This window comes from Myotis lucifugus, unplaced genomic scaffold (assembly GCF_000147115.1).
Source record: "Myotis lucifugus unplaced genomic scaffold, Myoluc2.0 scaffold_70, whole genome shotgun sequence".
Taxonomy (NCBI): domain Eukaryota; kingdom Metazoa; phylum Chordata; class Mammalia; order Chiroptera; family Vespertilionidae; genus Myotis; species Myotis lucifugus.
The window spans coordinates 2,986,769-3,004,287 of NW_005871118.1; the positions used below are offsets into that span (position 1 = coordinate 2,986,769).

Sequence of the window (17,519 nt, forward strand, 5' to 3'; positions counted from 1 at the left end):
GGAAGACACAGATGCAGATATATAATACCAGCACCATGCAATCAATCGTTTCAATAACAGAAGTAAGAACCAAATGCAGTGAAGGCAGTAAAGAGTAATGCAATATGGGAGGGAGCCAAGGATTTCACATAGAAGATTATGCTAGAGTTGGGTCTTGGAGGATGCATGGGAGTTTGCCTGACTTGTCAAGAGGGGTAGGAGCATTCCAGGACAGAAGGATCGGTGTGAAAAATGATACAGAGACCAAAAAAAAAAACACAAGAAGGTTCAGGGTACTATGAGCAGTCCTTACCTCAAGCATGAAGTTGGAGGTAAAATGAGAAAACAAAGAATAGCAATGGGAAAGCATGATGGAAATCAGACCATGAAGGACCTCAGGTGCCTGATAAGTAGTTTGAATGTTATATTTTGAGCTACTAAGTGACTTGGAAATAATGTTATAATCTCATGGTTTCTAATGCATCCTAAAAGGAACAATGACACCAACCTGATTGTCCCTCAGTGGATGAATGGTTAAAAAACACTGTGGAACATCCACACCACAGAAGACTACTTAGCAATGAAAAGACATGAATTATTGATACACACAACAATTTGGATGGGTCTCAAAGGGGTTATGCTAAGTGGGAGAAAAAGCCAATTCCCAAATATTAAAAAACGGTATGATTCCATTTATATAAGGTTTTTGAAACAACAAAACTGTAGAGATGGATCACGAATTAGTGGTTGCCAAAGATTAGGGATTGGGGAGGAGTATGTGGCTGTGGCTATAAAAGGGTAGTTTGAGGGAGCCTTGTGATAATGGAACAATTCTGCTTCTTCATGGTGGTGATAGTTACACAACTTCCACAGGTGATGAAACTGTAGACATATAAACACACACACATCAGTATATATGTAACTGGTATAAAATGAATAAATTCTGTGGAGTGTACCAATGTCAATTTACTAGTTTTGGTGTTGTACTGTAGTTATATAAGATATGACCACTAGAAAATAAACTGGATTAAAGGTACAAGGAAATTCCGTGTGTGTGTGTGTGTGTGTGTGAGAGAGAGAGAGAGAGAGAGAGAGAATTCCTATGAATCTATAATTATTTTAAAAACTTTTAAATGACAGAAGTGGTAATGTGATTGACCTAAAAAACTGGAAAAAGAAGTTTTTTAGTGGAATTCAGATTATTGCTCAGGCAATATTTCTGGTAAAGAATCCTCTTAAGAATTTTAACATGTCTTATGTAACTATACAGCACAAGACTATATTGATGTGAATGTATGTGTTACAGAGAAAATTTTTCTCAATGAAATTGCATCCATCAATATTCAAATTGCTCTACAGCTAAAGTAACAATGATAGAATTGGAGATAGCTCATCAGTACAAATGTGCTCAATTCTGAATGACAAAAGCACTGAGACGATGTGAAATCTAGTAGCTGAATCATTCTAAAGACTTATAAAAATGATACCAACAACCAAACAAGCAAAAATAACCAAACCAATCTGGCTTAACTTCAGTTCTGAGTGATTTGGCTTTCTTAGGATGAAAGGCTCATGTGTGTATCTACATCTATCACATATGGTTGCAGATTGTACATCAAACTCTAGCATGGTCTAATGAAGTCTGAGATTAAAAACACACAAAATTAACATAAAGAAATACAAACACATTAACAAAGCACAAGTGTAAATACTCTAAGTAATGTAATAAATAGTTCTGTTATTTACATATAGGACAGTCCCCAGGATAAACATTACGTGGAATCTTGTTCTTTGGGCTGACAGTATCATTGAGTAGCAAATTGTTCTCGTGGATTATTTTTCCATCCTTAGCCTTGAAACAATAGCTAATTTTATGCAAGATTCTTGCGCAGTGGTAGTGTGGGTCTAATAGTGGATTTGAGCACTTTATTCTTGCAGAATTCAGATGCTTCACACAAGTGTATATTATTTCTAAAATCCAAGTTCATGAGTTCTTGATTAATGAATGGTAATCACAGACTATGATATGAGTTGGGCTTTAAAAATCATAATGCATTATATGAGCAGAAGGCAGTCTATTTATTTATCAGGGTTATAGATAAGTCCTCAATGGCCAGACAGCACCTTACAGCATGATTGGTACCTAAAAGAAGTCCCTGGGGTGGCAAAACAGGTGGCAGAGATGGACACAATTACCTGTGCCCCAGATGCAGTCATAGTCCTGAAACTAAAGCAGAGATGGTAGCCTCAAAACGGATAAACTAAGTTGGCCCAGGCATGACTATCACCCTCCAAAACATATCCTTCATGGGAATGTCTTACAATAGATTATTGTTTGTTTGTTTGTTTGTTTGTTTTCCCAACCTGAGTGTAAGCCCCAAACCTTGCCTGGTTTCCATACCTTTGTGCACCCAGTTCAGTAAGGTTCCTGGTGCATAATAGGTGCACAGTAAATATTTGTTGACGAAATGAATATCTCTTTACTCTATAACACTGCTTTTTGATAATTTTTGAGTGGTAGACACTTTTCAAATTCTGATGAAAGCTATGAACCCTCTCCTCAAAAAATACACAAAAAGATAATAATCTTTATCTTCCAGGGTTTTTGGATCCCTATTAAGCTATGCCTAATGAAATAATTTTCAAGGATAAGAATATTATTATTGTTATTTAATCCTCACCCAAGGATATGTTTAGAGAGAGAGAGAGAGAGAGAGACATTGATCAGTTTCCTTCGTATGTGCCCCAAAAGAGAATCGAACTTGCATCCTGGGTATGTGCCCTGATCAGGAATCGAACCTTAGACCTTTTGGTGTACGGGATGACACTCCAACCAACTGAGTCACCCGGCCAGGACAAGGATAAAAGTATTATTATAAACACAATTAGACAGTGACTTTCCATTCTAGTTCCTTCAGACATTTTCCTGATCACTTACGTAAGCCAATTCCCTCCCCAACTCTATGGCATTATATTTTATGTTTTGCTATTTGTTATCATCAATCAATAGTCTACACATGGATATTATATTTTAGTGACATCATTTTCAAAAAAAGATAACTGGGCTAATAAAGCAATTCCTTTCATTGTTTTTAAAGTGTATAGTTAGCCTCTTTCTCCTCTCACCTCTGTCTCTCCAACACTAAGAAAATCTTAGTGTACATTTGGCATAATCTCATTATTTTTCCCCCTAAGGTCACTCTGAGTAGAATTTGAAAAAGAGAGGGGTTAAGTCATACTCACACACAAAACCACCTGCCTATCATAGATAGAAAGGTTCAGAATAAGAGGGAGAGTGGAGACTAGGTATCTTATCCAGTCACCATAAACAACAAATAGCATATTACCAGTAAATTCAGAGTACACTGACCACAGGTGGCTACCTTTTTGTCCAAAAAGAGCAGGTTTTAGTTACCAGTAATGAGAGATGCCCACGTGAATCTTACTTGCACACCTTTTGGTAAAGAGAGGCAATTATCATCCCATCTGAGCTGAGTAACTATTACCAGAAAACCCTTAATAGAAATCTCCTGTGTCTGAAAGCCATCATAAGACCAATCTCTTCCAATACAGTGATACCCAAGCAACTAGGAAATTCTGCCACCAGAAAGGAAGGAGTTTTGTTTCTTCTGGTTTACAAAAAGGAAGCTCGTGGTGCGGCTAACATGCTGGAGACCACAATTCAAATCACCTCTCTGATCTGCCTTAACCCTGAGTGTCCCGTGCCTAGGGGCCCTGCAGAGGAAAGCAGCAAGCAGCCCATCTTCATCTCAGCTGCTGAATCGGATGCAGAGAAGCGCTGTGTCCACGGGGCAGGGGTTGGGTGTGTGCCACAGAAGCAGCAATAGAGAGTGCCAGTGCACTCAAGACTGCAGTCTCAGTTAGCAGACTGGCACTGTGGGGCCCCACTCTCCATCATGGAATATCAGGTAAGCAGAGATGCTCACACTGCTGACACATGCGGAGCTGCCTGGAGTCAGGCTGCTTGCATTATGCTGAGGTCCGGTTTTAGCCATAGTTTATAGTGCCCTGACCCTTACCCCCACTCACAGCTTGCTTCCTTAATGCCTCAAAAATATATCAAAACAACAGTGCCTGAAGTCTTTTGCAATAAGAAGCTTTCCTGTTACTCTGCAAAGAAACTTTTTCAAGGACAAGTTTTATAGAAATTGGTTTAAATGCTTATTTCAAAAATCCCACCTGGGAAACAATCTTGGGTGTGCACTATTTTAATTGCATTGCATTCCTGCTATCCTAAAACCTGGTTCCTAAGAGAGAGGCTGGACAGTTAAATGTAAATCATTGACAAAATCCTATCTGCATGTTAGGGTAACCAAAGCCTTTGGAACATGCTTCAGTAGCTTTTCTCCTCAACGTTTGCAAACATTCTTTGATATTAGAAACATAGTAGTTTAAGAGCAATAAAGTCAGGAAACTTCAGTGCAAAGCAGAGGCAGGAGACATATAACTGAATAATGCAATTTTCTACTTCTCAAATGTAAGTCATTCCCTATTTAAGAGAGCATCAACTATCACCATGAGGATTTTCAACTACGGAAAACTACAGAGGAAGAGTGACCTTAAAAATTTATGAGGAAACTAGTAGTATTACAACAACTGACTTTTTCTCCATACTTCACAACAGCGTCTACATTTTACTTAAATTTAGATTTAAATGTCAGTCTTCAATCTAATTTGCAACAAAACTTCCTCAAAAGCTTGCGTAGCATTTGTTACCGTGATCTTTCAAGAGATAGATAAGAACGAGTACTAGATGGGAAACTATTTTTAATCGTATAATCACAGAAACTACAGTCTGTACCCTAAACTAGGACAACCACATGCTGCTGAAAAGCTACCCTGATCTCAAAACCAGTTCCCAGCAGTTGTGTTACTCCCTGCAGACTAGATTGCATACAGCTCCCAAGGTGTACCTAACACTTCAGAATATACAAAATGGGCTGCATGTTTTCAAATCCTATGCACACACACCACAATGTGGGTTTCCTACCCTCCTAAGGAGCTATATCAGGGACACCTGAGAATTCTAAATTAATGACCCACCAATAAGTCAGTCACTTTGCAAACCTGATGAACTGTGTCCACTGCACCTGTACAGACCCCGGCAACCCGGGGGAGAGGAAAGCTTACATCCATACCTATATTTCATGCCAGTCTGCTTGGCGGTGGACTCTTTGAGAGAAATGTGATGCTGAGGGGTGAAGGTCCCCAGGCTGCGCGCGATGATAGCGACCGTGCGGAACTTGGCCCGGGCTGCGTTCACATTGGGGGCGTTGGAGCTCTGCTTGCTCAGAAGTCGGTCCTCACCATTCCGGCTCTTCAGATTGTGCTCTGTGCAGGCTATGGAGACTTGCATCGCTTCCCCGGGCAGCGCACGGTCCCTCTCAGAACCCCCGAACCCAGGCAGTCACGAGAGGTTGAGTAGTTGGGAGGGTTTCTGCTCGTCTTTTAACCCCTCCTTGGCCCCCTTGCTGGGGATGCGATCAGGGGAGTCCTGGCGGCAGACTTCGGGGCGGGGAGCGGCAGGAGCGACTGCAGGGCACGACAGAGCCCGGACCCCACAGAAGTCAGCAGCCAGCCCCGAAGTTGTCACAGCTGGAGCGCGGATCGAGCTCTCCGATCCTCCCGGGTAGGAATCTCCGCTGCTGAAACAGCCAAATCCATGCAGCCCGGAGGCTTTCGCAGCCGCCTGGAGCTGAGCGTTCGTGCTGCCTGCGCGCAGCCCGGCCGGAAGCCCATCCGCCGTGTCCGAATGCGGGCTCGCCTCTGGGCGCTGGGTCAAATCCACGCAGGCATTCCGCAGCGCGCGCTGCCCGCACCCTCTGGACCACAGGCAGGATGCTCAAGCGGCGCGCTGAGCATCCCGAGCAGCGGCTAATCCTAATCCGATCCCCGGGGACCGGTGGTCTCCATCCGCGCAGACTGCCTGCTCCCTCCCTGCCCCGCTCCGGGATGTCCTGGGGGCTCCTCAAGACCCCTCCCCACTCATGTTCGGGCCAAAGCTTGGGTGGCTGAGCCCACAGGAGCCCTGGCTTGCAGCTGTGCGGAGGAGCAGGCAGCTCCCTTAAAGAGCTCCTGCCTTTGTGTGCAAGGGAAGGCGAGGATCACTTTCACAGGCTCGTGCGGTAACAGAATCCCGAGGGCTGCTCCTAAAAGGGGGGGAAGGGGGACTCTGCCCAGATTCAACCCAAATCCTGCTGCAGCACAGCAGTTGGAACTGGGGGAAGGCAGAGTGGGGGGCGGAGGGGGGGTGCTGCCGCCAAGATCATGCCAGTGAATTAACACGGGAATACTCTGACCGGCTGGCTGGCTTGGGAAGACACAGCCGGAAATCCCTCTTAGCCTTGCCAGCATTCATTTCCCCTTTGCATTATTTCTTAAGCAGATAAGTTTGAAGTTTCCTGAAAAGCCACAGTGCAGACTTTTTGGAGTCAAGTCATGGAACTCGCTGCAAAATTTATTCTGGCTCCTAAGGGAGGGCCAAGGATGGGGGAGGAGGCAGCAACCTGGCATCACCCCGAAGGGGCCTGCACTGGGCAAGCAGCAGGTCCCCATGACCACCCAGCAGGGTCCAGGCCTGGTGTCTGGAAGCATGTGCACTACCCCCTGGTCATCTATGGCCAGCTGGACAAGCACTGTCCCCAGATCAGGGGTGAGGAGCGAGATGGGAGGCAGGAGCATCGCCTGGGGCAGTGTCAGGTGCAGAGCAACTGCTCGATAAATGCGGTTGCATCAAACTGAGCACCAACGGGCCCATAACCACTTATCTCTCCATTCAAAGTGCTTGGAAGCCAGACTCCTTGTATAGATGTATTTACAACAAAATTGTGGCTTCTGCAAAATCGGTTTTCGAAGCATGGTTCCCAACAGACACTGCTGTCAAGCAACAAGGAACAGGGTTCAAATCGACAATATTTGTGAGTCATCCCTGCACTAGGCAGTGAAGAGGAATACGGAGAGAAAAATGAAACACTGCCCTTCTCCCCAAGGAACTGGCAATCTGGGTGGAAAGGACAAAGCATTCCATCTTTATTTTTTAAATTTAAATTCTTTATTGTTTAAAGTATTATATATGTCTCCCTTTTCCCCCCTTGACCTCTCAAAGGGGCTCATTAACAATGTGGGAGGCACGTGAGTTTTTGAATGAGTTGTGCAGACACTAAACACCCTGGGGTTTAGCAGGGGAGAAAGTCTCATTTCTTGATTTCCCACACTTCTATTGAGAACCTACTAAGTATCTGACTTTGTAACTGAGGTGCAAAGATGACTTACAGAGGCTGGACCTCAGGGAGTTCATGGATGCCCAGGCAGCCCTCAGAGAGGGGTAGGACTTTGCCGGGGGCATGAATTTGATTAGCAGGGGAGGAGGGAGGCTGTCTCCCAGGGGTTGGCAGCGTAGGGAGAACACACGCTCTGGCGGTGTCTATATGATAAAAAAACATCAAGTTCTTCCCAGCCAAATTAAGTTGTAAGAATTAAATTTTCAAGTAGAACCTGTGCCTACTTTGAATTCTATTTCAGGTATGAATTTTAACATTTTATAACCTGCACATAAGGTTTAATCTCATTGTGAAATCTCATTCTTTACACTCCATGCCCTTCCCACTCTTACTTGAAAAAAAATTAACATACTGCCCCATATTCAGTGGCTGGGAAGTAACTTTAGGATGGGGTGAGGGCTTTAGCAAGGAACAAATGAACCTAGGAGGCCTGGTTTTTACCCTCAACTCTAAGGAAGGAGTTCTTCAAGCAGTATCTTTGTTCCCTAGAATAAGTAACAGTGGGCAAAGAGGAAGCAGATCACTAGATCCTTTCTTCTTTATATATATATATATTTTTTTAATTGATTTTTTACAGAGAGGAAGAGAGAGGGATAGAGAGTTAGAAACATCAATGAGAGAGAAACGTCGATCAGCTGCCTCCTGCACACTCCCTACTGGGGATGTGCCCATAACCAACGTACATGCCCTTGACCGGAATCGAACCTGGGACCCTTGAGTCCGCAGGCCAATGCTCTATCCATTGAGCCAAACCAGTTAGGGCGATCCTTTCTTCTTTCACACTAAGCTGGCTCATTGGAAATGATCAGTGTGGATCAGGAAAAGAGTCACAGTGAGAGGAGGAAGAAGTGGGAGGAATCAGAAGGAACAGCTCATAAAAAGGACAAAATAAAGCAGCCTGGGAGGCAAGATGAGCACAGTGATCATCACAGGGCCAGAGGGGTCAGGAGCCAGTGGCTGGGGGACAGGAGGTGCTGTCAGTTCTACAGGGAGGAGGGGAATGTCAAGGGTTCAGAAGCTTTGATGCTGTTCACCGAAGTGGCTTTTAGGTTTGCCAAGAATTAGCAGAGCAAGGCCGGGACACATAACCAAAAGCAGAACAGGGAACAGGTTATCAGAATTAAAACATGCATGGCAGAGCCCCACTGAGTCATCTCTTCATCTCCCACAGGACCTAGCAGAGTGCCTCGTGCACAGCAGGCCCTCACTCAATAAATAATTGAGCAAGAGAGATGGGGGGGGGGGGAAGGAAGGAGGGAAGAGTGTGGGAATATGCCAAATTCTTGGATAAACATTCCTTTCAAAAAAAGAAAGGAAGAAAGAAAAGTCTGCCCTTTCTAGTTTCACACAAAAGTCTGCCCTTTCTAGCCTGAACACTTAAAAGGAGTAACTGTCCCACATTCACGTCTGCACCTCTTGTGTAGAGACAGGTGTTCATTCCAGTTTCTAGTATGTGTCTCAGAGAGAGTCCAGTAACGGAGGCCCAAGGAATGCTCGCAGCACAAGCCCCTTTCTTGCTGCCCACAGTGCACCTTTTCAGATCTGACTCCACATGGGCTTTCTGACAGCCAGCCAGCAGCATGGTGACTTACCCCAGCTGTGCTCACCCTTCCAACATTAATGGAGCAGTAGGTCTCAGGAGCCTGGAAATTAGATAATAGTTGACTGTGAGAATGCTCATTCCTAATAGGTTTGTGCTAACGGGCCACATGCTAATTAAGCTGGGGAAATTGGATTTGGAATATGTATGCTTTCACTGTCATACAATAGGATTTGGAGGAGTTCTCACTGTTACTATTTCAGGTTCAAATAAGCCCCACAAATGATAATTTGTATATATACATAGATAGAGACATGGATGTAGACATAGATATAGATATATAGATAGAAACAGATATATTGTTATGGGTCCTCCCCGATCCATATGTTGAAGTCCTGACCCCCAGTAAGTATCTCAGAATGTGACTGTATTGAAGACTGGATCTTTAAAAAGGTAATTTAGGTAAAATGAGGTCATTAGGGTGGGCCCTAATCCTACATTACTGGCATCCATATAAGAAGAGGATATTAGGACAAAGACACATACAGAGGGAGAAAAACGCTGTGGAGAGAGGCCTGCAACAGCAGCCGAAGGCCTGGGTTCCCAACCCAGAGATGCCACTTTCTCTGTGACCTCGGGTGTTGTTATAGTTCTCTCTGCCCCTTCTCTATCACTTGGAAATTTTTATTTCCAAGACCCTCTCTTGTTCTACAGATCCCATGAAGTGCTTTTTCAGAGAGATGTGGAGTACAGGATTACATAAAGCCTCATTACCACTAACTCTGCAATTCCATCGTGGTCTGAGCTGGTCTCTATTTATTACCTGACATTTGGAATTCTTTGGAAATAATGCCAAAGGGTCATCATTGGGTCATGGTGACAGAGCTGGTAAGGAACAGACCACAGCCTACTTAACTTGCACCCAGTCTTCTCCTTCTCATCATGGAGTCTTCATGGTAACGTGGAAGGGCTCTGGGGTATGGGTTCAGTTGGTGCTGATGTGAATCCCAACTCTGTTCTCCCCTTCCCTCCCATGAGCCACTGAGCAGTATTCTCAACCTCCCTGCACCTCAGCATCCTCTGAGGAAAAATGGTGCAAGAACATACCTCTCTGCTGCCTGTGGATTCCTCTAGTATTTTTATGGTTTCCCGTCTTACATTTAAGTCCTTTATCCATTTTGAGTTTATTTTTGTGTATGGTGTAAGTTGGTGATCTAGTTTCATTTTTTTGCATGTATCTGTCCAGTTTTCCCAGCACCATTTATTGAAGAGACTGTCTTGACTCCATTGAATGTTCTTGCCTCCTTTGTCATATATTAACTGAGCATAGTAGTTTGGGTTGATTTCTGGGTTCTTTATTCTATTCCATTGGTCTATATGTCTATTATTGTGCCAGTACCAGGCAGTTTTGAGAACAGTGGCTTTGTAATACAGCTTGATATCTGGTATTGAGATCCCTCCTACTTTGTTCTTCTTTCTCAGGATTGCTGCAGCTATTCGGGGTCTTTTTTTATTCCAGATAAATTTTTGGAGAGTTCTCTCTAGGTCTGTGAAATATGCCGTTGGTATTTTAATGGGGAGTGCATTGAATCTATAGATTGCTTTGGGTAGTATGGACACTTTAATGATGTTGCTTCTACCAATCCATGAACACCTTATGTTCTTCCATCTGTTTATGTCTTCCTCTATCTCTTTTTTCAGTTTCCTGTAGTTTTCTGAATACAGGTCTTTTACCTCCTTAGTTAAATTTATTCCTAGGCATCTTAATTTTTTTGGTGCGATGGTAAATGGGATTGTTTTTTTTAAATCTCTCTTTCTGTAAGTTCACTAGAGGAATACACAGGCAGCAAAATCTCAGACATATGCCGAAGCAATATCTTCACTGATACAGCTCCTAGGGCAGTGATGGCGAACCTTTTGAGCTCGGCGTGTCAGCATTTTGAAAAACCCTAACTTAACTCTGGTGCTGTGTCACATATAGAAATTTTTTTATATTTGCAACCATAGTAAAACAAAGACTTATATTTTTGATATTTATTTTATATATTTAAATGCCATTTAACAAAGAAAAATCAACCAAAAAAATGAGTTCGCGTGTCACCTCTGACATGCGTGTCATAGGTTCGCCATCACTGTCCTAGGGCAATGGAAACTAAAGAGAAAATAAACGAATGGGACTACATTAAAATAAAAAGCTTCTGCACAGCAAAAGAAACCATCAACAAAATAAGAAAAGCCTACTGCATGGGAGAACATATCTGCCAATGTTATCTCCGATAGGGTTCAATCTCCAACATTTACAGGGAACTCATACAACTTAACAAAAGGAAGATAACCCAATTAAAAAATGGGAAATGGACCTAAATAGATACTTTTCAAAAGAGGACATAAGGAAGGCCAAGAGACATATGAAAACATGCTCAAAGTCACTAATTATCCGAGAGATGCAAATCAAAACAACAGTGAGGTACCATCTCACACCTGTCAGAATGGCTATCAACAAATCAACAAATGACAAGTACTGGCGAGGATGTGGAGAAAAAGGAACCCTCGTGCACTGCAGGTGGGAATGCAGACTGGTGCAGCCACTGTGGAGAACAGTATGGAGTTTCCTCAAAAAACTAAAAATGGAACTCCCATTTGACCCAGTGATCCCACTTCTAGGAATATATTCCAAAAAACGAGAAACACCAATCAGAAAGGATATATGCACTCCTATGTTCATAGCAGCACAATTTACAGTAGCTAAGATCTGGAAACAGCCTAAGTGCCCATCAGCAGATGAGTGGATTAAAAACCTGTGGTACCTCTATACAATGGAATACTACCCTGCTGTAAAAAGGAAGGAACTCCTACCATTTACAACAGCATGGATGGACCTGGAGAGCATTATGCTAAGCGAAATAAGTCAGCCAGAGAAAGATAAATATCACATGCTCTTACTCATTTGTGGATTATAATGAACAACATAAACTGATGAACAAAAACAGATCCAGAGATAGAGAAGCATTGATCAGACCGTCAAACCTCAGAAGGAAGGTAGGGGAGGGTGGGGTTAAGGGGGAGAGATCAACCAAATGACTTACATGCGTGCATATAAGCATAACCAATGAACACCGACACCAGGTGGGTGAGGGCATGAGCGGGGTGGGGGGCAATGGAGGGATAAAGACACATACCAGGATGTAATACCATAATCAATAAAGATAATAATTTTTTTTTTAAAAAAGAACATACCTCTCTAGATAATAGTGGGAATTGCATGAAATAGTGCTTGGCTCATAGAAGGCACTTAATAACTGTTAAGTATCCAACTCAATTTATTAAATATGGGGCTATTGGGACCTCTTTAATCTCTCAAACAAGCACACCAGGAGACTTCAGCAATTACTAATAACAGTAACCCTTACACAGCACTTCCTATAGCCTGGGAACTCTTAAGAACACTTCACATGTATTAACTCATTTACTCTTCATAAAACCCCATGGGGAGGTGCTATGTTAGCAACACCATTCTATAGTTTAGAAAACATGTAACACAGAGAAGTAAATAAGTTGTCCAAGGTGACACAGTCAGGAAGCTGCAAATCTGGGATTTCCCTGGGGGTAGCCTGCCTTCTTAACACTGCACATGCTGCTCCTCACTGCAAGAATTTCCTTGTGAGAAGGGCTTTAAATAGTGTCATTTCATTAATATCATTTAAGAAAAATCATATTCTTATTATGAGTGAGGGGGAAAATTCAATATTAAAAGTCTAAAAATTTCAGAACAATTAAATCATTTATTCTTGGTAGCTTTTTGAGTATGCCTTTTACCAACCTTTTAAATACTTCATAATACTTTATTCCCATTACTCAAGAAAAAAATGTTTTCCTATTACCTGGAAATTTTTTTAAATCTATTTTATTGATTTTTTACAGAGAGGAAGGGAGAGAGATAGAGAGTTAGAAACATCGATGAGAGAGAAACATTGATCAGCTGCCTCCTGCACATCTCCTACTGGGGATGTGCCCGCAACCCAGGCACATGCCCTCGACCAGAATCGAACCTGGGACCTTTCAGTCCGCAGGCCGACGCTCTATCCACTGAGCCAAACCGGTTTTGGCTGGAAAAATTTTTATTGATTCAGTTTCTTACAAGTAAATGCTTTTTGCTGAGTCTACTTAGAATTTATGGTTTATTTCCATTGGAAGCCACAGCCAGCCAGGGCCAGGAAACATTCAATTATGCAGTCAGGAAAAATTGGATTCATTCAACACAGAAAAGATCTGCTAATATCCAAAGAATTTTAAACATGCAAGTGTACAGATGGCAAGCCAGTTTGTGTGCCTATTATTTGCTATTAGAAGAGGAATTATGAGGGTGGGAGCTTGCTATTTATCAGAAATTCTTAACATGTAGGTTTGGAGAACAATTGATTATACTCTAACAAATTGAATCAGTTATGAAAATTAGCATGGGTTTAGATGTGCATGAACATAGGTTTGGAATAACAGAGAAAGTAAAATTGAGAGGCCAAATTGGAAATACTCAAGGCTCTACTGAATGAAAGAAACTTCCAGATGTCTACTCTTCTGCTTCCCTGGAAGAAAAGTGTCACCAGAGAATCCTTACCTGGATACTCTGAGATTAAGCCAATATAAGGATTCTAACAGGATCAGTCACATGTTCAAAAACCAAAACATAATTAAAGGATAGTTAAGCTTTTCAGTTAACAGTGGAAATATATCCACAGCCACTGATAAATACATTCTTAATTCAAAACTTCTGACAAATCAGATGTATCAGCAAGATCTCCAATATTGTGCATCGTTTTATAGATTCAAGGGAAAGTTTCATAGTGCTATAGTGTGGAAAGTAGGAAATTCACAATTCATTATTTTGTTCAGGCCTCTTCATGGTTGGTAATTTCTCATAAACTTGTCAGGAACCTGGTTATAAAGCTGGGAGAAAACAGGGACATGTGGGCTGTGTATTTTTTATAAATGTTATTAGTTCTTCCTAAATTATTAGCCATTAATATAATTTCTGCTGCTGCTTCTAATGGAAAAAGCTGGTCAGAAACATTTGCCATGTCTTCAGACAAAAGATTTTTCTAAATAACTATTATCACAGAGAATTTGTTTTCCAAGATAATTAGAAATATTATATTTCATCCAATTTAAGATTCCATAAGCCATAAGACATATCAATATTTTGTATACCACCAAAATAAAAAATTGTGGCCAATTAATTATGACACAATACTTTTTTCTACCTTAAACTTTTTATTTAAAAATTATTGAGTCTTTTTAGACTTAGGTAGACTTTTCAGTCCCAATTTTCACTCTTGTACATATTTAAAAAGGAAAATATAAGGGGAATAAATTGGCTAAAGTATTCCCCAAGTGTGTTCCCATTTAGAAGTTGAAGCTTCTGGATATTTTACTAAGAGTCATCAATGTCCACACCATCATTTTTTTGTGTTGGTATTGCAGCTTTGAAAAAAAAAAAAGCTCTACTAATGTCTCTGGGATGTTTTCCAAGCTGTTGACACCCCCTCTGAAAGTTGTGATGCATGAGCCAGCAGCAACTAGGAATTATGTCACAATTTCAGCAAAGGAAAAAAAATGTGCTTCAAGGGATTGATGAACTAAGATGATTTCTAAGATAGTATATTATAAGCTCTTATTTCATGCCAACTAAAATATTGTGGTAGGAGGGAAGGAAAAAAGGGAAGGAGGGAAGGAAGGAAAGAAAGATTTTTGAGCACCCACTATGTACTGGGCATTGTGTCAACGTATTCTATAACATTATATCATTACTGAGGGAAAGGAGGCAGAGAAAAATCTGCCTTTGTTAAGCATCTAAATTAATTGGGATCTCAAATAAGTAATCTACAGGTGGAGTTTCATAAGCCTTCATCTTCACCCTTGAAAAACTGAGAAATGAATCAGACTTCGGAATTGCTTTCTGCATAAAGTCACCCTTGCCTGATCAGGTTGAGAAAAATAAAGCAACTAAAGATCTTCCCAAAACTATTTTAATATTTACTTATTTGAGTTCAAATTTATTGGTCATCTTAGGGTAAGAGAAACTATATTACACATGTCACTTTACCTCATAATATCTAACATATTTTTCTAAAAGATGTATTCTCTCTTTATTCCATTCATTTTCAAAGGAAAGGTGTTATAAAAAGAGCATATCTAAGATCCTATGAGATTTCTTCTCACTTAATTCCTTTCCTTTGGCACATCACAGAAAGTTAATGTAGGAGACCCCTCAGGCTTTCATCTCCTTTAAAGCAAAACTCATTTGGAAGATACAAGGATCAAGCTCTCACCTTATGCCCTGTGAAGTACTGTATTGTCTAAAGTTTTTTTTATAACGCACACGTATTACTCTTAGAAGTAAAATAAAATAAAATACTTTTTAAAGTTATTTTTCCTATTATAAACTTATCACAAATTTATCTAGTAAGAAACAGGATACATGGAAGCAAGACCCAAAAAAATATGTCAAGTATTCACTGACCCAGACTTTCAATGTTTAACATTGTTGTCAATATCTTCTTGGTTTTCATATTTTTCATTTTCTGTGCATAATTTAGTGGTTGTTGTTGATGTTGCTGTTGTTGTCTTATGCAATTGAATACTTTTCAAAGTATGAAACAGTTGCCACATCCTATCATTTTGCATTTGTTCATTTGTCTTATCATTTTTGTATATTATATATTCTTAACTCAATTATTTGTTTTCACCATTCATTGATCACCACATCAATCTGCATTTTTCATTGTTGAGTTGACAAGTTCTATACCCTAATGAGGCAAAGAGACAGAAAACTCAGCCCCTTCTAAAAGGGTTTTCTTCCTGGCTGGGAATGGTGCAGACCTTCACTGATAACTAGTTGCCTACTCTAAATGTCAGGACAAGTGGTATAGCTGATACACAATATAGAGAAAGAGGGAGAGCTCACTGTGGGGTTGGGGAAGGTGGAGAAACTATGGTGGCATCAGAAAAGATCTGAGCATTAGGGATAGAGAAGAACCCGGGCAAGGAAAGAGAACAGGGGAAGGAGGAGACACCAGCAAAGGAAGCAGCTTTAGACAAGTCAGGGAGGTTGAGAGGCCTATTGGGAAATAATGAGCAAAACACTTTAGATGGAACCTTATTTGAAAGAGAGTGTAGCTAACAAATGATGCAAAATAAATATACAGAAATCAACTGGAATCTGTTGTGTGCAGCCTGGAATAAAAGTCTAGGTAAAGACTCCCCTCCTTTGGACAGTTGGGCTAGGGGGTGGGGGAGGGGGGTGTTTGAAGGAAGAAAGTTCATCAAGGATTCTGGTCTGGAGTGAGGAATGTAAGCAATATTTTTGGAAGATCCATTTGGAAGCCAATAGGATGGCCTGGAGGTGTAAGAGATTCAATGCAGGAAGACAGTTGGAGACTGCTAGAATCAGCTGGCCATTAGGTAAAACCTGTTGATGGAAAAATGATACTTCTTACTGCCAGTTATAGTAGAAAGATGATGGGGAAATCATCTTTGATGGTTTCAGCCCACATTGCACTGTGAGCTGAACAAGCAGTTCACAAAATAATATGTATAGTATGAGCCTGTTTTGACAGAAGCAAAAGTTATCTCTCTCTGCAGAGACACAAAGAAATATAGCAAATACACTGGGTATATTTAATATGCCCAAATATTGTCTGTAGTTTCCTGTGGATGGTGGAACCCTGGGTAATTTTTATTTCCTTTACTTTGATAGTATATGATTTTCTGCTGTGAATACATATTATTTTTGTATTATGAAACAAAAAAATGGTACTCAGAAAAATAGAAGTGATGCTTAAAGCAATGAGGAGCCTGTACGTGTACTTATCATAAAGAGAAGACCAATGACTTTCCTGCTTTTATTTCACAGCACCCAGTACTGTGGGATAAATATCACTGAGCCTACTCAGCTCGCTTTTTAACAAACAAGTATCAAGAGCATATTATCCAGGATGTGACCATTAAGCTTTACTGACTGATATAAAGAAGAATTTGGCAAATCAAATCACTGTTTATTTGTTTCTCCATAGATTTGATATGGATTCCTGCTGGGGAGTCTGGCTCACTAAGAGTAGCAACAATTAAACATGAAATAGTAAAGGAATTTTTGGTAATAACGACTATGAACTCTATCAACCTAAGCCTGGTTGACCCTCCCTAGAACTGCCCTCTACTAAACAGAAGAGAACCTATGTACGTCCAGGGTTAGCCAAATTAATGCCAGCTGAGCTCCTTAGAAGAAACGGATATGTCTCAATCTATCACATGCAGAGGGTGCTTTATTAATTCCTGTTGACTGAATAAATTAATTTCTACCAAACTCTTGGATAATGACAGAAGCGGGTGGAAATCTGCTATATAGAAATATAATCACTATGCTGAAATTTCTGAGATATCTTTAATAATTGTAATTTTTCCCCATTATTCTGCATTCACCCTACCTCCTATTTGTTTTATTTAGATGTCCATGGAGTCACCCACATTGTGGAATGAGGCGATAAAGCAGCCAATGACTGCCAGGGCTTCCAGAGCACACCGGAGTCACAGAGAGCAGAGCTGGATACAAGGCAGTGCAAGGTTTGCAATCAAAGATACTGGGTGCAGCAGAATGCCCCCAAGGACCAGGGGAGACAGCTTTGGGACACACAGGCACCAGGTGG

The 17,519-nt window shown here is 41.2% G+C and overlaps 1 protein-coding gene across 4 annotated transcripts in view; it reads right to left on the minus strand.

Annotated features, from left to right (window-relative positions):
- The window catches only part of KCNAB1 (potassium voltage-gated channel subfamily A member regulatory beta subunit 1), a 309,666-nt gene that overhangs the window by 192,251 nt on the left and 99,896 nt on the right, over positions 1 to 17,519 (minus strand). For 2 of the 4 annotated variants that reach the window (XM_006090325.3, XM_023755166.1), the window contains exon 1: positions 5,139 to 5,411. The exons of the other annotated variants lie outside the window; for them this stretch is intronic. In XM_006090325.3, the coding sequence (XP_006090387.1) occupies positions 5,139 to 5,356 (218 nt within the window). In that variant the 5' untranslated portion in view covers positions 5,357 to 5,411. Of the gene's footprint in view, positions 1 to 5,138; positions 5,412 to 17,519 lie in introns of those variants that run through there. 4 annotated transcript variants of the gene reach the window in all.